The sequence below is a fragment of the Myotis nattereri genome (genome assembly GCF_964212035.1).
Source record: "Myotis nattereri genome assembly, chromosome: 17".
NCBI classification, from domain to species: domain Eukaryota; kingdom Metazoa; phylum Chordata; class Mammalia; order Chiroptera; family Vespertilionidae; genus Myotis; species Myotis nattereri.
In genome coordinates this window covers 27,814,001-27,839,795 of record NC_138092.1, presented here as the reverse complement: position 1 = coordinate 27,839,795, position 25,795 = coordinate 27,814,001, and the positions used below count along the sequence as shown (strand labels likewise).

Sequence of the window (25,795 nt, the reverse complement as noted above, 5' to 3'; positions counted from 1 at the left end):
TTTTATATCTTTTATGACATTGACATGAAGAATACAAGCATGCTATACCCTTTGCTTTAATGCATGTTACTTATTTGGGGCTTAGCTGCAATTTTCTCATGATTAGATCAGGCTGTGCATCCATAGTTACAATGCTACATAAGTGGGTTATATCCTTCTTGGGGTTTGAGACCCAGAGGCATTGATGATGTAAATTTTGATTACCCAGTCAAGGTGTATACTGTATCATTTATTATTTTTCCTCTTGCATCTAATAGGCATTCTGTGGGAGATACTTTAAGATCTTGAAACTACCTTGCTCCTCATCAGACCTCACTACCCTTCTCCCCAAACCGTTTTTTATAGTGACAATTGCAAAATAGTGATTTTCTCTGTCACTTCCTTAATATCTATAAATCATCATTCTGTTATAAGAAAGAACCTTCCTTTTATACCTCCCAGTTATTTATCTACTAGAGGTCCGGTGCACGGATTCATGTACCGATTGGGTCCCTCGGCCTGGCCTGCGCCCTCTCACAATCCTCCCAGGAGGATGGCCAGCTGGGGAGGGACCGCAGAAGGGCTCCAGGGCATGTCTGGCCCGTCTTGCCCAGTCCCGATCAGCTGGACCCCAGCAGCAAGTTAACCTACCAGCCTGAGCGTCTGCCCCCAGGTGGTCAGTGCACATCATAGCCACTGGTGGAACCATCGAACAAATAGTCACATGATCGGTCAGACACTTAGCATATTATGCTTTTATTATATAGGATTCTTGTGTGGACACTTGATTCCTTTTCTATATAATGGTCATACAATGGATTATAATCCATTATTCATTTTTATTTTGGTATTTACATTGTCCCAAATTTCACCAGTGGGCAGTTCTTTAAATTGGCTCCTTTGTCCCTTTAACAAGCCCCCTTCAATTTTTTTTTTCACTCTCACATTTTGATACCACAAAATGTATTGGTCTCGTCCATCTTCCTTGTCCTAGCCCTGGAATTAGTCATTTCTCTAATCAGTTATTGGCTTTATATGGAAGAGAAAATAGAAAAACCGAACCTTTTAAAATTTCAAGGGCCACAATAGTAATAACAAAAAACATATTATAAGAACGTGGTAACTAGAAACTAAAAATTGTTAAGCCTATAATATTTAATTGTCTGGACTTAGGATAACAAAATGTAATATAAGATTCTGTGAATATATTAGTGCTTTTTGGCTTTTGCTGCTGCTTATTATAATTACTAAATTCTCATTTTTACTCTATATTTTATTTCCTTTTATTAAATTTTCATTTATATTTCATATCCTTTTTTTAAAAAAGTGTTTAGATTAAACAGTACATTAGACATGTATTGTGTATAAGAAAGGTTAAAACAGGGGGCCTTGAATGGATTAATCAATTTACATTATTTTTAATGGGAAATAATGGTTTGGTTTTGAACAGCCTTTCGGAATGAATTAAGTTCCAGGACTGTATTTTTTTAAATCATAACTCATTTTTATTGGTTTCCAAATAATCAATCCATTGTGTGACTATACAACAATTTAATCCCTTGCCTATTAGATTTGTTGTTTTTAACTTCATGGCTATTATAAATAATGTCTTGATGAATATCTTTCTGACTAAAGCTTTTTCTTTAGGATGTTATTAGATTTCTAGAAGGTTTACTGCTGCTGCTACTAGGTTGCACAGTTTTGAATACTTAAGATGTGCCAAGTGTTGATCTTTGTTAGTGCATTTAATCCTCCCAACAATCGAGTGTGCTAGGTGCTATTATAATTCTCATTTTGTGATGAGGAAATTGAGGCACTGAGAGATTGAGCACTTTATGCACAGTTGGATTGGGTCCAGTAGGCAGATCTGTTCACAGAAAGTCTGAGTCCAGAGCTGGAGCACTTCCCTGCGGCTGTGCTGCATTACCCACAGCACTGTTCAGATAATGGGCATGTTTTTAAGGCTGTTCACACTTACTGCTCTGCTTTCTGATTTCTGTGCTAATTTATACTGTGCTGGAGCAGTTTGCACGATCAGTTTTATTGCTCTTCTGAGAGCTTTGGATCCTTGGTAGATAGTATTGCATTGTTATAACACCTTTCAAATGCTTTCTACCCTATTGTTAATTTTTTTAATCCTCACCTGAGGATATTTTTTCTCATTGATTTTTTTTTTTTTTTTGAGAGACTGGGAGGGAGCAGAGAGGGAAGGGAAAGAGAGAGAGAAACCTCCATGTGAGAGAGACACATTGATCGGTTGCTTCCCTCATGTGCCCCAACTGGCCAGGAGTTCATCCTGCAACCCAGGTATGTGCTCTTGACCGGAATTCGCAGGCCAGTGCTCTAACCATTGCGCACACCCGCCAGGGATCTAACCTTTTACTTTTGAAATATTTCTTAATCTTTGCTGTATTCTTTAATGTCATTATTGATCTTTGTTTTCTTCTTCATAACACTAGAGCATCTTTATGTTTGGGGGTTTTCTAGGTGAATTTTAGAGAATAACGGGGCAGTAAAATGAGTATGTGAAAACTAAAGCATACACTTAGCATAGGGTATTTGAATTATACTTCAGGTTTGGTAACCCTAACCTTTACGAGATAAATTATAGAATTGAGATTTGGACCAAACTCTTTCAGTTACTCATCCAGAATAGCTATTAGAATCATCTGAGGAACTTTAAAATTTTGATGCTCATGCCTCACTGCCAGAGATTTGGGTTGAATGGCTCGGGATGGGAGGATGATGAGGATATGCTTAAAGGTTGCCTCGGTGGTGCTAATATACAGTCAAATGTATGTTCTTCTGTATTCTCTACAGAGATGTGGAGAATTGAATTATTTGTGTATCTCTTATTACTTAGGTAGAGATAAAAAATTATTCAGTAGATCCAAACATTTTCTGAACCCAGCTTTGAGGCTCTTTTGGTTGATTTAAACATGAGTGTTTCTTTTCAGTGCTTAAATACTGCATTGGCCCAATCTATTTTATGTGCTTTATTTCCCAGTTGTAATTGTTCACCTCCTTAAGTCTTAAAGCCTGAGCACTCTGTATTACCTTACATATTACTTAAGATTGAGGAAGTGCTGGGTAGGCTTTACTAATCATGAAGGACTTTCTGTGAAAATGTTTTTGTTACTACCCCTGAAAAATTTATTTATATTTTGGGTACCACCTTAACTGTTTTGCCTTCATGAAAAATTATTAAAACAATATTGCTGTATATTCTTTGTGCTGTCATTGTTATGACAGTGCTGCTATTTTTTTTCATATTCTTTCCTTCCCTTTGTATACTTTTCCTCTCTTTTAGGGTCCATTGGCATACAAATATATGGTTTCCACTAAATTGAGTTTATTTGGGAATGCTGACAAGCATTCATTATAACAAATACTCAAGTACATATTATAAAGAATAGCTTAAGTAAATTTTATTTACTTGTTGAAAACTTAGGATTTTAGTTTTTTTGTTTCATAAATAGCCTGATAACATGTAGTAGTTCAGTTTTGTTTTGTTTTTTAACAAATGCTAACAACTTAAGGATTTCATAATTTTTTAGATGGACCATCAACTGATAAAGATCCTGAAGAAAAGAAAAAAGATACCACAATTACATCACAGAATAGTCCTGAAGCAAGAGAAGAAAGGTATTTTGTTACGTGGGAATTCATTTATGTTGAAAGTCATAGTTTTACTTGACCGTACCACCTCCTTGGTCTTATGGCCCCGTATCTGTACTCTTTTGTTTTTTAATCTATTGGAATTAGCCAAATATTTTTAGGTTTCTTAGAAAATTTCTTGGAAATTTAAAGAGAGTTAGAAGATCCTACATAACTAGAAGAAATTATTTACATTGTACTCAACAAGTTTAATTGAATGGAATCTCTAGGGTAGTACTACTAGAATTGGCAATGAAGGTACTGATGAGGGATTCAAATGGTTTCGTCCTCTATTTACCACATTCCTGTTTCAGATTTTTAAATTTTTTGTTCTTGGATCTAATTTTCCTTTTTATGGTTTTATTTCTCTTTCCAGTTTAGCTATTTGTCATAAGAATTGAAAATGTGAAGTTCAGTAATGAAGGATTCATATTGTTTTGCAGATCTTAGGAGCACTTTGCATTTATTCTTTCTTCTCAGAGATAATGAACTGTGACATCCAACACATTGACGTAAAACGTGATATGCCTAGTAGATTAAAAACAGTTCCTCTGTTCTTGGAAAGCTTGTACTTAGTTCCACACCTGACATTGATTTTTAGGCATTGGTTCTCAAAGTGTGATCCCTGTAAGAGCAGGGGACCTGGCAACTTTAGCAAAGCAAATTCTTGGGCATTACCCTAGACCAGTGATGGCAAACCTATGACACGCGTGTCAGAGGTGACACGCGAACTCATTTTTTTGGTTGATCTTTCTTTGTTACATGGCATTTAAATATATAAAATAAATATCAGAAATATAAGTCTTTGTTTTACTATGGTTGCAAATATCAAAAAATTTCTATATGTGACATGGCACCAGAGTTAAGTTAGGGTTTTTCAAAATGCTGACACACCGAGCTCAAAAGGTTCGCCATCACTGCACTAGAACTACTGAATTGCGAATTCTGGAAGTGGAACCTAGAAATATGGGTGGGTTTTTTTTGTGTCTTTTAAAATATATTTTTATTGATTTCAAAGAGGAAGGGAGAGGGAGAGAAAGATAGAAACATCAATGATGAGAAAGAATCATTGATCAGTTGCCTCCTACACGCCCCCTACTGGGGAGGGAGCCTGCAACCTGAGTATGTGCCCTGACTGGGAATTGAACCCATGACTTCCTGGTTCAACCACTGAGCCACGCCAGCCGAACTAGAAATATATATATATATATTTTTTTAAAATTTATTTTATTGATTTTTTACAGAGAGGAAGGGAGAGAGGGATAGAGAGTTAGAAACATCGATCAGCTGCCTCCTGCACACTCCCCACTGGGGATGTGCCCGCAACCAAGGTACATGCCCTTGACCGGAATCGAACCCGGGACCCTTCAGTCCGTAGGCCGACGCTCTATCCACTGAGCCAAACCGGTCAGGCCAGAAATATATTTTTAACAAACCTTTCAAATGATTCTGATGCACTCAAATTTCAGGCTACCTTTTTAACTTCATTTATCTCTCAGTATTTTCCCAAAATTGATAATGTACTTATTTTTTTTAGTAGCCAAGAAAAATATATACCATACACTGTTATTTTACATATTAATACTACTTAAACTTGATAATAAAAGAGGTAAGCTAAAGGTAGGGTTAAACACCAGTTGTGAATAAAACTTATTTGTTTTTCTAATTGTTTTGAGATAATTTTAAACTTTTTGAAAATTGTAAGAGTAATATTGAGAACTGCTAATTGCCCCAATATTTACATGCATATGATACACAAACACACACACACACAAACTGGTGTTATTTTAAATCAAATAAGTCATTTTTAGGCATATGCTCTTTATGCCCCTAAATGCTAGCTACAGCAATGTGTATTTTCTAAGATCAGGGACATTTTCTCACATATAACCACAATAAAGCTATATATATTACAGAAATTAACATTGATACCTTTTTCTAATCCAAATACCTTATTCATATTTCAACAATGTCTTTTATTGCAAGGGAAAAAGGTTTTTCCAAAATACCATTCAGGATCACACTTTGCATTTAGTTATCATATCTCTTTAGTTTTCTTTATCTGGAGTGATTCTCAGTGTGTCATTGTCTTTCATGACCTTTATATTTTTTAAAAGTACGGGCCATAATTTATGAATTTTTTAACATATGCTTCCAGTTGTCTAATTTGGTGACATTCAGAATCACCGATTTAATGCCTTGAATATAAAATAAAAATGTACAGACAAACCTTGGTTCTTGAATGTCTCCCATTGTGAACAGTTTGGTTCTTGAACAATTGTTCACAGGAAAATGTCTAAACAGCTAAATGTAGAATATACACAAAATGGCTTTTTTGCCCACAGTGATCTTGTGAAGTTTGAAAACGTTTTGGAGAGAAGGAAATGAGGTATCTGCTTGCAATAGAGAAGGGAGTTAGATCTATGGATGGTGAATAATTTAGTCTTGAGAAAGGTTTATGGCAAATAATCTCTAATGTGATAAAAGTTAACCGAAACCAGTCAGAAAAGTATTTTGGTTAGAATCTCATATAAGTTAATCATAGCAGTTGAAATGATTAGGTTGTCTGGAAAATTATTAAACTGTCCTAATTAAGTGGTGATTCTGGGGAAAAATTAAGAGGCATTTTTATATTCTTGCAGCTTATTTCTCACTATACATGATTTTTATCCTGAAGGGGATGTTTTAAATGTAAAACTCATTGGTTATCTAATTGGAATAGGGTTTTTTAAACATCTCTCCCCCTTTTTTTAAGTTGAGAGCTGTCATATTCCCTTCACCCCTTTCTTAATAAATAAGATCTTTGTTTTTCACTTACTGTATTGAACTATAATGTGTATTTTCTATATTAAAATATTGTTTAATTTTTAAAAGAATCAAGATCAAATGTTTAGTTGGTTAAAAAAAGACATGAGACTTCTCTTATCTTTACTAAAATTTTAACTTTTTAATCGATACGCAGGCAATTTTTTTTAATGCAAGTTCACTATCTCATTTATTTAGGGCAAAAACACTATTTTTAGAGAGTGATAGTAATGATGTTAATTTGAGTTTTCCCTAATTTTTTTTATATTTGATAATTTTTGGTGTGTGTGTATTTTGTTTTTATTTATTATGTGTGTGTGTGTATTTTAGTAGCTCCAGTGGCAGTGTAAGCAGCAGAAAGGATGAGACGAATGCTCGAGATAGTTACGTGTCATCATTTCCTCGGGCACCAAGCACTTCTGACTCTGTACGGTTAAAGTGTAGGGAGATGCTTGCTGCAGCTCTTCGAACAGGAGGTGAGTTTAGTATATGTTATTTCAGTGCTCAGTCCTTTGATCATCGACACTACCAATGCCATGTGCACCTCCATATTTGTTTTACCAGCGGCATCCCATTGATAGCTGGCCACCGCTGCTCAGCTTAGCTCGGAGTAGTTGCTGTTATAGGGGTTGCTGAAGGCAGAGAGGTAGGTATAGACATACTGAGGCCTTTCCCTATCACTTTGTAATTCCAAGAAATGGATTCCTTCTAATATATGGATGTTTCCTGATTCATAGTAATTGAAACTTTATTTTACAAATATTTTCCCCCCACATTTTAGTCAGCAGACTATTTTCTCCCCACCCCCACCCCCACCCCATAGACAGTTAGTGATACTGTATTTTGGTGACATTGTTAAATGTTAGTATGACATATAGTATATAAGTTTTGAATTCATAATTTTTTCTACTTTTTTAAAGTAAATTAATATTGATTTATATATGAGAGCTCTAATTTAATTTAGTTTGAAGATATTTTTATTATGTAAAAATTTGGCTTTAAAATGTCATATACAAGAATATTTACTTATCATCTTAAAGAAATTCTTTTTTTTCTATTATAATGAGCCATAGTTAGTATGACCTACTTTTCTCCTTACTCTGCCCTTTCTACATTGATTCCCTTATTATCTTTTTAATATTTTTTCTTCCTACTTTCTTTATATTTCCTCCTATTCTTTTTAATATTTGCATAGGATTCTTCTGAGTGTGAACATATATGTGCCTGGCAGATTAAATGAATGGCTTCTTTGCATTGAAGCCTGAATCACAGGACATGAGACAGTTCTTTCTATAACTTTTTCTACTCTTTGCTGGAGCCAGCCAGACTGTATGGAGTTATGAAATGGGGAATTACTTTCTAGATCACTTCCCTACTCCGGTGGGATAAGGAGCACGGTGGGCATTAGGTGAATCCAGAGGAGTCGTCTAGTAGATAGTAAAGAGACCAGATCCTAATGACACTGAGCTAAAAGGATTCTTTATAGACGGCAAATGGGGTTGAAGAAATAGGAGTGCAGTTTAATTTACTCTGTATTGATTTTTTAAGAATATGTTACAGTCACTTATTCTTGATAATTCTTTGTGCCTTTTTTTAGATGACTACATTGCTATTGGAGCTGATGAAGAAGAATTAGGATCTCAAATTGAGGAAGATATCCTTTGTGGCTATATGCATAATTGTTTAATCTGTTAGATTAATTATAAATTTTTCTTTCTGTATAACATTTTCTATTTTTATTTTACTTGAGTTCTTCAGTTTCTATCTTGATTGTATTGTTCTGATCGCAAAGGTGAGGGTCATCCATGTCCTTTTTATTCTTTTTGTTTTCCTGTCATTTAAAAGTAAAGCACATAGTATTGATAGCATTTTTATTTTTCTGCCATGCAAATGAGAGTGTACCATCTCCATTGAAGCTGTGCAAAAGGGCATGGAAACCACACACTACCTGTGTGAAGTAGGATTTCACATTTTGGGGGAACTCAGCAAAGCATACACAATCTCCTGAGCTCACTTTCCCATGGAAAGGGCTCTGGGAGAGGAGCTTTCCATGTAAGTGCGGGGAGCAGGGGACATCTAGGTACAGTGTGGTGGAAGTAGCCTCGTTAGAAAGGGACCTCCTCATGCTCAGCCTCTGCTGTGGCCTAGTCTTTCTTTTTTTAAATCCTCACCCGAGGATTTTCCATTGATTTTTAGAGAGAGTGGAAGGGGAGAGAGAGAAACATCGTGAGAGTGGCCCATTGATTGATTGCCTCCTGCACACAGGATCGAGCCTGCAACCGAGGCACGTGCCTTTGACCAGAATGAAACCCGGGACCCTTCAGTCCGCAGGCTGACGCTCTATCCATTAAGCCAAATCGGGTAAGGCTTGTGGCCTATTCCTTTTCAGAAGAATCTGGTGACCTAGCTTTTTGCTAAGCGGGGGAAGGAAATGAACCTTCAGGGCCACCATGAATGGTCTCTTATATGGTCCTCAAGAGAACTGTAATGCTTAAGACTTTTAGGATCCTTGGTAGAATTCATATTTGGGCAAGTTAAAGCTTATATAAGTTCAAGCTCTTTTTCTAAGGTTGAGTACTTGAGTTTCTTTTTGAAACAATTTCAGTTTGTGTGCTTGTGGCAATAAACATTAAGAAGAAAGCATTGCTCATTCATAGCCTAAAGGTATAATCACTATTATTTGTCAGTTATGAATCAAGGAATCTGGTAGAAACAGCCTTTTTTTTTTAAAATATATTTTATTGATTTTTTACAGAGAGGAAGGGAAAGGGACAGAGGGTTAGAAACATCGATGAGAGAGAAACATGGATCAGCTGCCTCCTGCACACCCCCCACTGGGGATGTGCCCGCAACCAAGGTACATGCCCTTGACCGGAATCGAACCCAGGACCCTTGTGTCCACAGGCTGACGCTCTATCCACTGAGCCAAACCGGCTAGGGCGAAACAGCCTTTTTATTAACCTAAATATAAATTGAAACAGATTTTTGTAAACTGCTTAAAAATTTCAGAAATTTTGGCAAAAATAGGAAAAATTAATTTTACATTTATAAGTTAACCTTTTTTTCTTTAACGGTCTATACCTATATATCAAGAAATAAGGAATACAGACATGAAATACAAAAACAGAGTACGAAGTAGAATATCAAATCTTAAGGATGCAAAGAATCCAAATTTAAGGAAAAATGTGCTGTGTGGCAATATCTCTCCTGACTTATTTGCTAGAATGACGGCAGAGGTGAGTATATCTGTGTATAATGTTTCCATGATGTCAAGTGTAAAGTCTGTTTAATCATAAAGTGCTACATGAATACTACCTGTACAATAAATCATTATTAGCTATTCTGATGAACTTATTTATATAATGTATTAGACAAATACTTAAGGACATTGAATCTCTTGGCATCAATACTTTATCCCTTCCATAACTGTACCATGATTTTGCCTTAAATTATTGTCTGAAGACAAAGTGTTATAATTTATTATGGATTCATGTGGAATTGAAAGTTGAATTTCTAATTGCAAACAGACTTTGAAATCACTAAATTCTTTCTATGGTTAAGCCCTACAAAATTGGTGACATCTTATTGACTTTTCTTTAAATTTCTATAGAGAATGATGGGAAAAATGAAATTCGTAGTTGGCTATTTATAGACATAGCTATTCATAGATAAAAACTGTGGTGTTTCTATAATCTCATTATTAAGCATCCAAGAGTATGAATTTTTTTTCTATATAGCTAATAAAAATTGCTATATATTTTAAGTGTATTAAAAAACACTCATTAAAAGTTATTTTAAACTTTCACAAAATAGAGAACATAGTGTAATGAAATCCTATATATCTTTCATCCAGGCTTCAAGTATTTTCAAGAATTTGCATCCTTTTCATCTATCCTTTTTTTTAATGTTCTTTTACCTCTACATATTTGAGAGGTATCTTTAAAAATATGATATTTTTCTTACATAATGTCATCACCACTTCCAACAAAGCTATCGCTAATTCTTTGGTATTACCTAATACCTAGTTCATATCCTATTTTCTCTGTATTAGGATCCAAAGTCTGCACATTACCTTTAGTTTATGATTGTGTGTGTGTGTGTGTGTGTGTTTGTGTATCTAAAACAGTTTCTTCTACCCCTGCCCCTGCTTTTTTCTTCATGGCATTTACCTGTTGAAAAAGCCAGTTTATTTCTTCTGTATCCCACAATATGAATTTTCTGTTCTTCCTCATGAAGTTATTTAACTTTTCTGTCACACTTTTTGTTAAACAGGAAGCTACTTCTGTAGGCTTGACTATAAGTGGTGCTTTTTACTTCACATTGTTTCACATCAGGAGACACAATTTCTCGTTGCTCTGCTCTTAGCATTCTGAGATTCATCAATGAGTTTGGGTACTAACAGCCTGTTTCCTTCACTGTAAAGGTCTCCTTTGCCTTTTCATCTAATGCAGTGGTTCCCAACATGGGGCACACGCCCCACAGGGGGCAATTTGATTTTTAAGGGAGGCAATTCGAGAATGAGTTATTAACAGTGAATTTTTTGCATTTCTATGGTTCAAGGGCAATGATGGCGAACCTTTTGAGCTCGGCGTGTCAGCATTTTGAAAAACCCTAACTTAACTCTGGTGCCGTGTCACATATAGAAATTTTTTGATATTTGCAACCATAGTAAAACAAAGACTTATATTTTTGATATTTATTTTATATATTTAAATGCCATTTAACAAAGAAAAATCAACCAAAAAAATGAGTTCACGTGTCACCTCTGACATGTGTGTCATAGGTTCGCCATCTCTGTTCTAGGGGCCTCATATGTAGTATATAAATATAAATTGTGACATTTATGCATTTCAGTTCTCTAGTATGTTTTGAAACTTTATTTGCTATTTTTTCATATCACTTCATATTATTATTATTATTTTAACAATTTCTTAGTGATTTCTTCCTCAGTGCTTCAACTGTTCTTTTGTTCTTTTATTTTTCTCTTTCATGGACGCCATGTTCTTTGGAAGCTTGTGTAGACCGGGTTAATGGCCTTTTAGGCTTCTTCCACATGAATAGGAGTTCACTTTTTGAATAATAAGAATTATATGCACAGGGGGCAGGTTTAAGGATTTTAGAGATGCTTAGGTGGGGCATGGCCAAAAGAAGTTTGGGAACCACTGATCTAATGTGTTATCATCCACTGATGATCCTTGCCTGAACTGGTTGATTTTATTAAGAATTGCAAAATAGTGATTTCTGTTGGCTAGATTTCTTTGATAAAGAAGCACTGTCCCTTATGAACTTGGGCTCGTCTCGGTTGGTTTGGGCAGGAAAGGCAGAGTAAATGTGCATGATTTTTTCCCTTTAGTTAACAGTTATCAGAGTGAGGAGTCGGTGTCCTAGTAACTGCCAGTGGGGGCTCTTGTTGCTGTTCTTGCATGTGATTGTGTGCTCTCCTTTCTTAACTATCATAATGTTCTTGGGATTTTATCCAGTCGGGATTGGTTCTTTATAGTAATTTATTTTGATGGCTGGAGAAATTGTCCTGTCTTCGGCCAATGGGAACACCTTTATTTTAGCTCCTCTATCTATTTGACTTGAAAGTCTTAGGTAACTTCTGTGCGTTCTGGCACAAGAAGATGGCTTATCCTGGGCATTTCTAAGAAAGCAAACTCTATAACATCTCTTTTGAGGGAAAATAGTAATTTTTCACTTTTAAAACTTTAAAAGTTTGATTTTAGCTATTATTAAGCTAATTGATCATAAAAAGCATTCAAGATATATTAGAAGACACCTATAACTGAGTATTATGCCACCTTTCTAATAGGAAATGGCTAGTGATGAGCTCAAAGAGATGAGGAAAAACTTGACCAAAGAAGCCATCAGAGAGCATCAGATGGCCAAGACGGGTGGAACCCAGACTGACTTATTCACATGTGGCAAATGTAAAAAGAAGAATTGTACTTACACACAGGTTTGTGCTTGCTTATAGATTCTTATTTTTATATTAAGAATCCTTGCAATTTTTTTTCAAAACAAGGAGTGATAATAATTATCAGTATACTTTGATATTTTTCAAGAGGTAATGTGATCTCTTAAGGGTAAGAATGCTTTCTTAATATTAACAGATTCCAATTAGTTGTAAGTAAGTTGATCTGTTTGTACTTTCATGGAAATTGTTACTGTGAAAGCTATATCAATTAAGTAAAACTTATAAAATATTATAGAATTTAGTAAAATGGCCATGTTCTTTCTCTAAGGTTAATAAATAATTGATTACCTGTGTTAGTTAGAATGTAAACAGGCTATCATTCTTTTTATTTGGTAGGCTCTTTTCCTCCTTCCTATATAATAAAAGGCCAATATGCAAATTGTCCCCTGGACCAGGAGTTCAACCAGGGGGCGGGGTGGGACGGGGCTGGCCAACTGCCCATGGCCCCTCCCCATGGCCGGGAGCCCCCCACCTGACCATCCCTCCCCCCCCCCCCCCAAACCAGGCGGGGCCAGCCAGCCAACCTCCCACGTCCCCTCCCCCTGGCTGGCCCTGCCTGATTGGCCACGAATTCATGCACCGGGCCTCTAGTAATTTAAAGAATGTTCTTTATTCTCCCTTACATAGACTTTTAGTACTTTTAGCTAAAGTGGTTTCTAGATATTTAGTCATTTTTGCAACATGATCACTTTTATATTCATAAATGATAGGATTAACTTTCCTTTTTGTTCTTTGTTATATTGTTCTTGAACAGCTAAAAAGAGCCATGCTACAGTTATTTCAGTTACATGTGCATATGTGAAAATGGTATTTTATCACTATCATTTAGTTTCATTTGCCAAATACGTTTTTGTGCTGTATCTATACTATGCTAACTCAGAATTTTTTTCCCTGAAGGAATAACTTACTGTTGTATTTCAGGTTAATGGAGATATTTAGGGAATTTAATATTCTGCTTGACAGAAAATTAAGCACTTAAAAAATAACATTACTAAACTCTGCATAAATTGTAGGAAGGAACCTTTACTTTTATATTTATAAAAATACTATATTTGCAACATTAAAAATCCAAAAGGTACAAAAGATTAACATGAATAGAATGTTGTCGTCGTGTGTCGTCCGTCCCCCCGCCCCCGCCTCAGGATGGCTAGTTTGTTAGGCTTTCTACATGTTTTATGTATATACTTGCAAACATAAATATGTTACTTTAGTGTTTTTATAAACACTTTGGTAGCATGTTTTATAAGCTTCTGCCTCTTTTTTATATTTTAAAGGTGTATAAAACATTATTTTCAGATGTATGTTATTTAACCAATCCAAAGTTCTTAACCTTTTTGAAGTGTTTCATTTAGTCATAGTTGTACATCGGATATTTCAGTATTTTTATTTTGTAGAAGTATTACTACTGATAGTTACTAAAATATATCAGCATATGAAAGTGGTCTCATAAAATTCTAAGTTGAAATTGCTTTATTTTCTTTTATCAGTAAAAAATCTCAGCAATAAAAATTCTATCCTAAAAATGCCACATAGTAAAATTAAATATAAATAAAAAGGTATTTAAAAGTTAAATCTTTGAAACTTATAAACAGCTATGATAAAAAAAAAAACCACATTGTGTCTTTTAACGGAAAGAACCTACTTTAGAGATGAAGTCAGTATGATTTTCTTAGAGTCAAAAAATCCTCTCTTTAGAAAGAAAATTTCCAAATTTGTTGGCAAAACAACCAACATAAAAGAGTTAAGTGTGACTCTTGGCTAACAAATACCCACCAGGAGATCAAAATTTTTTCCAGAGAGCAAAAGGTTCTTATATTAGCTTGTAGGGCCCTATGGAGCAATATTAAGTACTAGAGGCCCATTGCACGAAGAGATTCATGCAGTAGGCCTTCCTTCCCCTGGCTGCTGGCACTGGTTTTCCTCCAGCACCCAGGACCCAGGCCTTCGCTCCGACTGCTACAGAGAAGCCAAGCCTCTTCAGTCTTCAGTCATCTTCAGTCTTCAGTCTTCGCTTGGCGCCTGCATATGCAAGTTAACCACGATCTTTGTTGGGTTAATTTGCATACTAACTCCGATTGGCTGGTGGGTGTGGCGGAGTGACACCAATTTGCATGTTTCTCTTTTGTTAGTGTAGATATGTAAAATATTTCAGAAGGATTTTTTAAACCATTTTTATCTGAAGGCCTTAAATAGGCAAAATGCTGCTGTTTTGAGACTGATTCTTTATCTTTGGGCTTTTGAGTTAAAAGTCATGTTTATAATTGGTTTCATGGAGCTTCTGATCTTTGAAGTGGTGATATACTGAGATTTTATCATATTAAAATTAAATATACCTATTCAAAATGCAGTATTGTTAGAATTTAAGTTCTTGCCTTGACCCATCTTCCTCTTCCCCATATAAACTAAAGAATAACTTTTAACTTTAATAATGCTTTGCCAAATTCATTTAGAAGTATATACTTTAAAAGAAATGATTCCTATTTTTGAAACCTTTAGTTCCAGTAACGTCAGAAGTCTCTAACCTTGTGTAGATAAAATCTTTAAAAAATCATATTAGCTTATTTATTTTTGCTGAGTTATCTCTTTAATTTTTAAATTAAAAAATTCAAAATTTTTAATTGTAAAAGAAACAACTTAAAAACTTACTACTATAAAGCTCCTCTTGCAAAACTGAACCTCTATACCCATTAAACAGCAACAACTTCTCTTCCCCTCTTCTTCCCAGCTCCTGGCAACCACCAGTTTCTGAATTTGACTATTTTAGGTAGTCAAAGGAATAAATGGAGTTACACAATATCTGTATTTTTGCGACTGGCTTATTTCACTTAGCATAATGTTCATAAAGGTTTATCCATATTATAGCGTGTGCCAGAATTCCTTCCTTTTTAAGACCGAATAATAATCCATTGTATGAGTGTACAAATAACATCTTTGAGACATTGTTTTCAATTTTGAGAATATATATATATTCAGAAGTGGGATTGCTGGCTCATGTGATCATAGCAGGCATTATGACCTATCACAAACAAGCCATCCTGCTCTACCATCCAATGCCTCAATGGTCCACATAGGTGACCGTGGCCACATAGATGTTCATGAAGGTATCATTGTTATCTATGCACCTATGGGTCATTCTCTCACCCCATGGGTCCACATTGGTTTCCTGTCATCATGCTATTCTCAGAGGTCCTTCACTCACTTAGTAGCTCACCTACTTTCTTCAGTAACACTTGGCTACTTGTTGGCTACATTCTTTCCACTTTTCCTTTTTTTTTGTCCTGGACATTTAATGAAATCATATATAGAACCAAAATATTTCATTAGTAAAGAATAATAGTATATGCCTTCCATTGAATGTTTTAATTTGTGCTAAAACAGAAATAGAAACAGTGTTTGGAAGACGAAATCCAATTATTCTGAGATTTGGGTTTTCAAACATATTTTGAACTATGTTCTCTGTCCTCTAGTACAGCCCTCCTACATGCAATTTATGTCATTTACAAAATCTTCATTTCCTACTTTGGGCACTATTACCACTTAATGATGTTGGTATTTTATTTTAATTCATTGAATATGTTTTTTATAAATTTTTATTAATGCTTTAATTTGTTTAGTTATGTAAATTCTGATAATTTCTTATAAAGTATTTTTAAATTATATTTTCTTGTTTATTGTTCAATTCATTTATGTGAAAAATATTCCAAATACTTTTTCTTTAACTTAAAAGAGAAACTGAAATTGTAAAGACATTGAGACTTACAATTATTGAGTATGATTTTATCATGCTTACCTTTCTTTCTTTAGATCCTGAGAATATTAAACCTTCCCATATGAATGTAATTTTTTTGCCTTTTTACTATACTATCTCTGTTGCTCTGTTTTTTTTTCTAATTTTTCCAGTCTTTTATTTCACTTGAATATTAATGTTACCACATTCCCTAAATATACAGATAGCTAGCAATCAATGTTTTGCTTTTAAAAATAAAAAGCAATATGAAATACCTACTTATGGACACTTTGGAAACTACAGAAAAATCTGAAAAAGAAATTTAAATTGCCTATCAATTTGCCATTCAGAAGGAATACACTAACTATATGAGGTGATGGAACCTCTATACTGTTTGTCATAATGACTTTACCAGTTTACATTCCAACCAGTACTGTACAAGGGTTCCCTTTTCTTCACATTCTCATTAACATTTGTTATCTCCTGTCTTTGATAATAGCCATTCTGACCGGTATAAGGTGACATTTCATTGTGGTTTTGATTTGCATTTTTCTGATTATTAGTGATGTTGAGCTGTACATAGTATTTCTAATTATCATCTTAGAATAGAGGAGATATCAAGTTTCTAGGTCACAGAACATGGATATTACGTTGTTGCCTAACTTTTAGAAGTAGTTATATTTGTCGGAATGACATATGCTTAATTTTCACATCTTTGCTAATTTGTAAGAGAAAATTGATGTCTTTTAACTAACATTTCTGTGATTCTTAGTGATGATGAAATTTTTTTGTATTTGTTAGTCATTTATAAAAAGTATAAGTGTGACATTAGATGATTTCCCACTTATCTGGAATAAATTAAACATGAACAGACAAGGAAGGAAGGACTTAGAAAAATGAAGTTTGGAAATGTGTTTTCTTCTGACATTAGCTTTATTTGAACTTGTTTCAGGCTGTTTTTTATATGTGTGTGTGTGTGTGTGTGTGTATGTGTGTACACACACACACACACACACACACACACACACACACACACTAGAGGCCCGGTGCATGAAATTCATGCACTCGTGGTGGAGGGGGTCCCTCAACCCAGCCTGCGCCCTTTTGCAATCTGGGAGCCCTCGGAGGATGTCTGACTTACAGCTTAGGCCCACTCTCCTAAGCTGGCAGTTGGACATCCTTAGCACTGCTATGGAGGCAGGAGAGGCTCCCGCCACTGCCACTGCACTTGCCAGCTATGAGCCCAGTTCTGGCTGAGTGGCCCTCCCCCTGTGGGAGCACACTGACCACCAGGGGGCAGCTCCTGCATTGAGCGTCTGCCCCCTGGTGGTCAATGCATGTCATAGCGATGGGTCGTTCTGCCATTTGGTCGATTTGCATATTAGCCTTTTATTATATAGGATTTTGTCTTACCATTGTGGTTATTATATATTTCCATGTAGAATGTTCTTATTTAGGTTAAACTTTTTATAGTATTGTAAAAAGTAATATTTTTCACTTGATTTTGCTGCAGGTACAAACTCGTAGTGCTGATGAACCGATGACAACATTTGTTGTCTGCAATGAATGTGGAAATCGATGGAAGGTATGGCGCCTTCTTGGATTCATATTTTACTCATGTATAATAGAATAATTTCTTCAGGTCTTTTCATAATCCTATGTAGATACCTAAATATATACATATGCTCACACTGTTTAGCACTATGGGAGTCTATGACTAACCATTTGTAATGGAATATACTACTTTGTACTCTGTTAGAATTAAAGAATCTTAACTTTCCTACCTTCATTTTGTTTTGGTTCAGGAGTAACAGGATTGAGTTTTATATGTTTGGTTACTGTATCTTAGTCCTGTATATAATATACTCATTCATTTGCTTCCACTTTTGTACTCCAGAAAATTTGTTCATATGTATTATTTCTCTTCATAGATTTTGTTTCTGGAAAAATTACTTAGTTGAAATCCAGTCTAATGGTTTTAGTGTTATTTTAGGAATTACAGATGAGCACTGTCATGGTTTGGTAGGGTTTTCACTAAGCCTTTATATTACTCTTGAATTAGCCCCACACTGGCAAGTTTATGTTACTTAAATGATTCATGCTTGAGTGATTTTTGTGAGCCACAATAATATAATTTAAAATTGGGAGAAGAATTGCAGATTCATCCTAAGATCATTTTATCATTGTAGACATGAAGATGTTAGGGTATGGAATTGGCAAGGTTCACATAGTAGGAATATAATCTTTAGAGCCAAATAGGTTTATAGTTCCTTTGCCACTTACTCTTACTGAACTAATACTTTATCATATATTAAATGTAAATAATACCTACATTAAAGGTTGTGGTGAGGAGTAAATGTAATATATTTAAAGTGCCTGATAATTGTTGATGTTCCAAAAATACTGACTGCTTGTATTAATTTTTGTGAAGTGGTACAAGATTTTTGTTGTTGTTATACTTACATAGACATTTAAGTCTAATGTTTATTTTTTAATTATTCACATAAAGCATTTTCAGGTTAAAGCATTTTCTGAAAATCAGAAGTGAATTAAAAGCCAGACAGTGGGGCAGTATCCTCTACAAATATGGAATGGGACTTTGGCCCTAGACACTATTTTAGGGATTGAGACCAATACCCATTTTATTATATACAAAGATTTAATTCTGAGCTGAGAAAGTTACTTGTATTGAGACTTTCTTCATGGTTTGAAATAGTGTCTCCTATCCTGAGTTGGCAGAGCTAAGAGGGATATTCCCTTTTTTTTTTCCCAATCCTATTGAGCAAATCTGGCTTTTCCAGATAGCTCTTAGATTTGTTTTGTATGATGGAGTATTTTTATTAGTAGTAGTAATATTGGGTTTATAACGGTTTGTTTTGAATACTGGCAGTTTGCAGCATAAGTTCTGACATAGTACCTATTGGATTTAACAAAGTATATCTTAATATAAAAGCTGATGCTATGATGGCTTACTCTAGAAGTTCTAATTTGGAATTAATGTTTTTAACCTGAAAACATTAAGAAGAGAGGTTCTTTTATTATTTTTAAAATTAAATTTATTGGTGTAACAGTAATCAGTATCTATATACAGTGGGGCCTTGACTTACGAGTTTAATTCGTTCCGTGATGGAGCTCGTAACTCAAATTACTCGTATGTCAAATCAGCTGTGAACAAGTGAGACACATGATGCTGGGCTGATGTTGTGGCATTCACTGTGACGTTCGCTGCGCCAACTAGCGGTGGGGTATCTAAAGCTGGCTCGTAACCCAAATTTTAGCTCGCAACTCAAAGCAAAAAATCAGCCGAGAGACAGTTCGTATCTCGAAAAACTCATTAGTTGGGACACTCGTAAGTCAAGCCCCCACTGTGTGTGTGTGTATATATATATAAAAGCCTAAGCAACCTTTCAACCATTCGACCAGTAGCTATGATGAGCAATGACCACCAGGGGGCAGACACTCAACGCACAGGCATGGAAACATGGGACAGACTGATGAATCTCAGAGGGAATGGGGGAGGGGAAGAAGAGATTAACCAAAGATCTTATATGCATACTAAAGGCCAGGTGCATGGATTCGGGCACTGGTGGAGTCCCTCGTCCTGGCCTGTGGGGATCGGGCCAAAACCAGCAGTCCGACATCCCCCAAGGGGTCCTGGATTGTGAGAGGGTACAGGCGAGGCCAATGCACAAATCCGTGCACCAGGCCTCTAGTAATATATGATACATCATCTGTATGGTGTGCTCACCACCCAAAGTCTAGTCTCCTCTATCATATATTTGACCCACAATACCCTTTACATCCTCCTCCAAACCCCCTTCTTTGGAACCTACCATACTGTTGTCTGTGTCTAAAAGAGGTTCTTGATTTTTAAAAATTTTATACTACTTTAGTTATATATTTCTACTAATTCTAAGTTGGAGAAGTCAAACACTTAAGAAAGGTGATTATATCTGAAAAATATGGCGTCTTTAAAAAAAAATCTCTTTCTTAGCAATATAAAGTGTATGCTGTGTTAAATGGGAGAAGGGATACACCCTATTGTCTTATTTAATGGTCTTACAAAATATTTCTTCTTTTTTGACAGTTCTGTTGAGTTGGAAGAATTGGGAAAATGTCTGGACCATTGAGAAAATGGATTTTGTAACTGGCTATAAAACTAGGCCAAGGAAGTAGTTTTTCTGCAAATCAGATTTTTAAAGAAAATGCATCTGTTGGGTTAGTCTTTGTTTTTGACATAGTATCATCCTTTCTTAAATGCCCGTACTTTCAGATCAGTAGGGAGACTACATAATAATTATATGGTATCTATTTCAATTTTTTTTTCATTTTTATAAGTAATTGATATTAAATTTTTGGCAATTTATTTTTACCTTTTTTTCCTTAAAGGAAATTTACCTTAACTTTTTTACAGTCTGAAACAAACATAGTAGAAATGTTATTCTCAGTTAATACATAAATGAAAATTACATTTTTTTCTTTATTGGCATGTACCTGCAAATATTAAAGGAGGAGAAAGATAATATAATTGTAAGTTTATTAAATGTGGTGTATACTTGACCAGCTTATCTAAATTGTACATAATGTTTGAACTAGCATATGAAATTGTTTTTAATTATTATATTCACAAGTCTGGGATAATTAGATATTATTTTGCATTTGTAACTAACCGTGATCATTATTTCTTGTAATTTCTTGTACATGTTTATTACTTGTTCTTAATGGATTTTACTTTTGGAAACATGACTTGGCTTTGTTGGAATCAGTTCAGTTTTATGTACCTGTTTGAATTTATAGTATTTTAGTTTTGCAGAACACTGCAATGGCAAAGAATGAAAGTGTCTATTTTCCCCTCATAGGAAGATATACTGGGAAGGAAATGTTAGTGTTTTAGTATAGTGTAGTTATTAAAAATAGCTCATAGATTTTCATTTGGAAATCTATACTGGCCAAGGATTAAGTATAAAGATTATATAAATCTTTCCATCTTGAGGTTGATAGAAAATATTTTTGTTCTGAGTCTAATAAGTTGACCTTTTCTGTTAATTAATGAGGCTGTTGAACAAACTGAATATATGGGCTATAATGCAACTCATTTTATAGTACAGATGTTATAATTAGGTTTTACTTTTTGTTTAAGTGTTTACCATTTATTCCGTTAGGAATAAGAAAAATTGATTTTCACATAAGTTCCTTAGTGTATGCTTGCTCTAGCACATCTTAAAGGCCCCTGTTAACAAAGCCCACAACTTATCATGCTAAATCTATATTTTATCAGACACCTACAGAAAGACCTCAGTACATGCTTTCACTCCCCTCTGCTCCCATTTCTCATTTCTTATTGGAAATCAATTTGATATAATACCGAAGACAACATTTAAAGGTCTTTGTTAAGACCTAATATATAAGAATTGGCCCCTGGTATCATTCCATCTTTACTTTGTCAGTTCACAGATTAACTTTTTGTTTTAGCATTTGAAAAGTAAAGTGCATTTTTGAAAAAATGAGTTTTAAAAAGGAAAAACATTAAAATAGTTCCACTTTTAGATTAAGTGATGCATTTTAAAATTTGTAATTCAAATAAAGTTTCTTGTTATTAAATTGTATCGCATTTTGTCATTTTATTTAACATTGAAGCTTACTTTTCCTTTTGTTTAAAAAGTCCTCCTCCCCCAACTAGTAAGGTGTTCTTAAAGTACAGTTTTAATTAAGTGATGCCTGCTGGTTTTAAGAAAAAGCTAGTGTTGAACAGTAGTACAGAGGATGTTTCTCTTCTCTTTTTCTGAACCCTTGGTTCTACTGGTTTTAGTTTTGGTGTCACCTCCGTTAAAACTTTTCCATAGTTCTCGCCAGTTTGGCTCAGTGGATAGAATGTTGTCCTGTGAATTGAAGGGTCCTGGGTTTGATTCTGGTCGAGGGCACATGCCCGGGTTGCAGGCTCGATCCCCAGTAGGGGGCGTGCAGGAGATAGCCGACCAATAATTCTGTCTCATCACTGATGCTTCTATCTCTCTCCCTCTCCCTTCCTCTCTGAAATCAATAAAAATATATTTTTAAAAATGTATTTAAAAAAATAAAAGGTAACTCCTACTGTTTAAAAAAAACACAAAAAAATCTTTCCATAGCTCTTCAGGACTTACATAGCTCAGTTCTTCACTGTTAGAATGCTTACTACAGACAGTTAGAGAACTTACTAAGTTAATACTTTAGATGCCATGAGCACGTCTGTCCTTACCTGAATGAAAACTATTAGAGTGCAGGGGTTATGCCTTAATCACAATTATGTCCTCTTTGTCTAATAAAAAAGTGAGACTTCTAGGTAAGGGGTTGATGCCTTGAAAAGGAGAAAACACATTATTCTCTGGAACAGGACTGAAGGAGGCAGGAATAGATGCTGATCTATACATATTTATAGGTTACACAGGAGGTTGAAGGGGGTTAGGGACACAATTGTCATAATAGAGTAGGAGGTAAGATGGTTTACCAAGAAAATAAGGGCGAGGGGGTTAGGTTTGGGGTTTGAACAGAGTAATTCGGAAATCGTCAGGCTGAAGAGCCAAGTGCAGGAGATCACCAAGAGAAGAGCATCCTATGCCCTGGCCCGTGTGACTCAGTTGGATGTCATCCCATACATGGAGAGTTGCCGGTTGGATTTCTGGTCTGATTCCTGGTCAGGCACATGCCGGGGTTGTGGGCTTGATTCCCAGTAAGGGTTATACAGGAGGCAGTCGATCAATGTTATGCTCTCACATTGATGTTTCTCTTTCTCCTTCTCCCTCCCTCTCGCTAAAAAAGAGGGGGGGAAAAAATCAACATTTTTTTTTTAAAGCACCTCATTTAGGGCTGAAGTGTGCTATGGGCTCTTGCCAATTAATTTCTAACCCACTACTCAAACCATTCCAGATTTGGGTGTCTTTGGCAGTCACCTCATTTTAGATGTCTTTCCCATTCATTTTAGTGATGGGTTTCTTCAAGATTTTTAGGTTTACAGACCAGTATTTTTATCAGTCAACTATGAAGTTACTTCATTTGCCTATCATAAAAATAGTGGGATTTAAAAACAAAATCCTTGTGTGGGAGCTAAAAGATATCTTGCATGTATCCCTACTTAATCTTCTATTTCCCAAGTATTTGCATGTGAAAAAAGTAAAGATTGAAGTAAAACTCTTGTGCTTTATTTTTTAGAGTGAAAATGCCCTCATTTCTTTCAAGAATAAAATGGAAATATGCTTCTTTGAAAGTTTTGTTAGGAACATGACCAAGTTGTGAACTTAAAAATTCATGTGTTAGGTTGGCAGATTCTGATAAAATAATGGTAAATTTTCAACAAAATAATTTTCTAAGCACTACTTCTCTTACCAAACATTGAGATGGATGCACTTCAGAGCACTGTGCTTCACATTAACCATGGATAGATACACACACACATCTATGTATTACATACATATAATCTCAGATTAAGGGGAAGTCCATTTTTTTACAAGTGGTCACATCTTTAGGAAATGGGATTTTGGGTCCTGTAATGGCCCTGGTAAGTGAAATATCCAAAACTGAGCTTGATGGACTGAAGGGGTAGTTGAGAAACATCTGAATGTCTTTTCTTCGGGAAGAGAGTAATCAGGTACTGAACTCACGCAGAACAAAAGCAGTCCTGGTGCCCCAGTGGGTGTCCATGCTCCAGGTAGGTGCAGTCTTGTAGTGGATCCCTTGCCATTCAGAACGTGCCGCTGTTATTGTAAATGTAAATATACTATCTTTCTAAGACAGCCATGTCCATTTTTTCATAAGTAGCACTAACGGTGGCTGCAATTTATACTGAACATGTAGCCTTCTGCAGAAGAAAGCATCTGTTATTAAAATAGCCCCGTATTAGTCCAGCAGAAGACCCTGGCTGCTACCTCTAAATTCCCTGTACTAGACATAGTCCATGAGTCTTTATTATTTTATTAATAATAAATATAGTTGATAACATCCTATGTTTCAGCGGATTTCTCAGATAAGGACTGGAGCAAATCTTTATAGACAGCAGAATTCATGAATCGGGGATATGAGTCTCTGTGCATTAAGGTGTAAATCTGAAGTTGTGCATCATCGAATATGTGTTGGGATGGCTCCACCATGTTCCTATTGATGACTTCTCTGACTCGGGAGTCTAAGCTGACCTGTGAACAGAAACAAATAAGAGTTGTATTAGATACGTTTCTCATTGGAAATCCATACCAAATTCCCATAGCTTGTTCTGGTTTTTAAAAATCCCAAACCCATGCCTGACCGGTTTGGCTCAGTGGATAGAGCGTTGGCCTGCGGACTGAAGGGTCCCGGGTTTGATTCTGGTCAAGGGCATGTACCTTGGTTGCAGGCACATCCCCAGTGGGGAGTGTGCAGGGGGCAGCTGGTCGATGTTTCTCTCTCATCGATGTTTCTAACTCTCTACCCCTCTCCCTTCCTCTCTGTAAAAAATCAATAAAATATATTTTTTAAAAAATCCCAAAGTCACCCCAAAATTGAGCCTGGCAAAGAGAAACTGAACACATAATGAGGTTCTCAAATTTCAGTGGCTTCAAAAGCTCCTAGAAGGCTCCTTAAAACAGATTCTGGGTCCCCCCCCCCCCCCCCGGGTCCATCTAATGCCTCTTCTGTGTATCTCCATCATTCCTGTCCCACCCCACTGTTGATTGCTCACTGCACCAGCCCATTAGGATCCTGAGGCAATGATGGGGGTGAGGGTGGAGGGCTCCAAGTCACTCTGCCCCCTTATGTCAGAGTTCTCTGGCAGTAGAGGCAATGTTTCATTAACTTTATATTCTTAGCACATATTTGGAAATAATGAATGATTTTATAACTAGAACCACAAGGCACTTAGTTTTGAGATCAACCTAACCTAGATTTTGGAATTGAAAGAACAAAAACTCTTGAGAGATGAAAACTTGCTTGATTTCACTCATAATTTCTCTGATATTAAAAAAGGACACTCTGGGGAAAACCTTGGAAGAATCAGTATCATGTTAGTGATGCTACCATATAAAATAAAGATACCAGGGGACATTGTAATACTTTCAATAATAAAAATTTTAAAATAAGTTAAAATAAAGATACTATAAAAAAGATTTTGAATCAGAATAAAGGGATACTTTATTTAAAGAAATGCTTGTACTATTTTTAAACAGTATTAATAGTGAAATGCATAGACTACCCCTTTTGGAGAATCTGATGAAAGTTACGGATACTTTCTCCAGAAAAATGGACAAAATCTTTCCCAGATTTCAGGGTGTACTTGGAGCCCATTGTGGGACCATGGTCAAAGGAATTAGAATACACTTGACTCTTGAACAACACAAGGGGTAGAGGCCCTGACTCCATGCAGGTGAAAATCCATGTATAACCCTTGACTTCCCAAAACTTTACTAATAGCTTACTGTTAACTGGAAGCCTTATTGGTAACATAAATAGTTGATTAGCTCATATTTTATATGTTATGTGTTTTATATACGACTAGAGGCCCAATGCACGAAATTCGTGCAAGGGGCTTGGCCCTCGCAGCTGTGGCAGCTTACCTCAGCCCTCACAGCCCTGGCTCCATCCGGAAGGTCGTTCGGCTGTATGGTTTAATTAGCATATTATGCTTTTATTATTATAGATATTCTCATAAT

The 25,795-nt window shown here is 35.6% G+C and overlaps 2 protein-coding genes across 6 annotated transcripts in view; one reads left to right on the top strand and one right to left on the bottom strand.

Annotated features, from left to right (window-relative positions):
• LOC308533365 (acyl-protein thioesterase 1) overlaps positions 1–21,750 on the top strand; it is a 66,710-nt gene extending 44,960 nt beyond the window's left edge. The window contains exons 11-17 of the mRNA XM_081111326.1: positions 3,537–3,624; positions 6,772–6,917; positions 8,039–8,095; positions 9,523–9,677; positions 12,254–12,400; positions 17,659–17,730; positions 20,233–21,750. Coding sequence (XP_080967452.1) covers positions 3,537–3,624; positions 6,772–6,917; positions 8,039–8,095; positions 9,523–9,677; positions 12,254–12,400; positions 17,659–17,730; positions 20,233–20,241 — 674 coding nt within the window. The 3' untranslated portion in view covers positions 20,242–21,750. The remainder of the gene's footprint in view (positions 1–3,536; positions 3,625–6,771; positions 6,918–8,038; positions 8,096–9,522; positions 9,678–12,253; positions 12,401–17,658; positions 17,731–20,232) is intronic.
• A 1,554-nt stretch (positions 21,751–23,304) lies between these two features.
• RGS20 (regulator of G protein signaling 20) overlaps positions 23,305–25,795 on the bottom strand; it is a gene marked incomplete at its 5' end in the record, with an annotated part of 45,278 nt that continues 42,787 nt past the window's right edge. For all 5 annotated transcript variants that reach the window (XM_081111331.1, XM_081111328.1, XM_081111329.1 and 2 more), the window contains one exon: positions 23,305–24,307. In XM_081111331.1, coding sequence (XP_080967457.1) covers positions 24,119–24,307 — 189 coding nt within the window. In that variant the 3' untranslated portion in view covers positions 23,305–24,118. The remainder of the gene's footprint in view (positions 24,308–25,795) is intronic.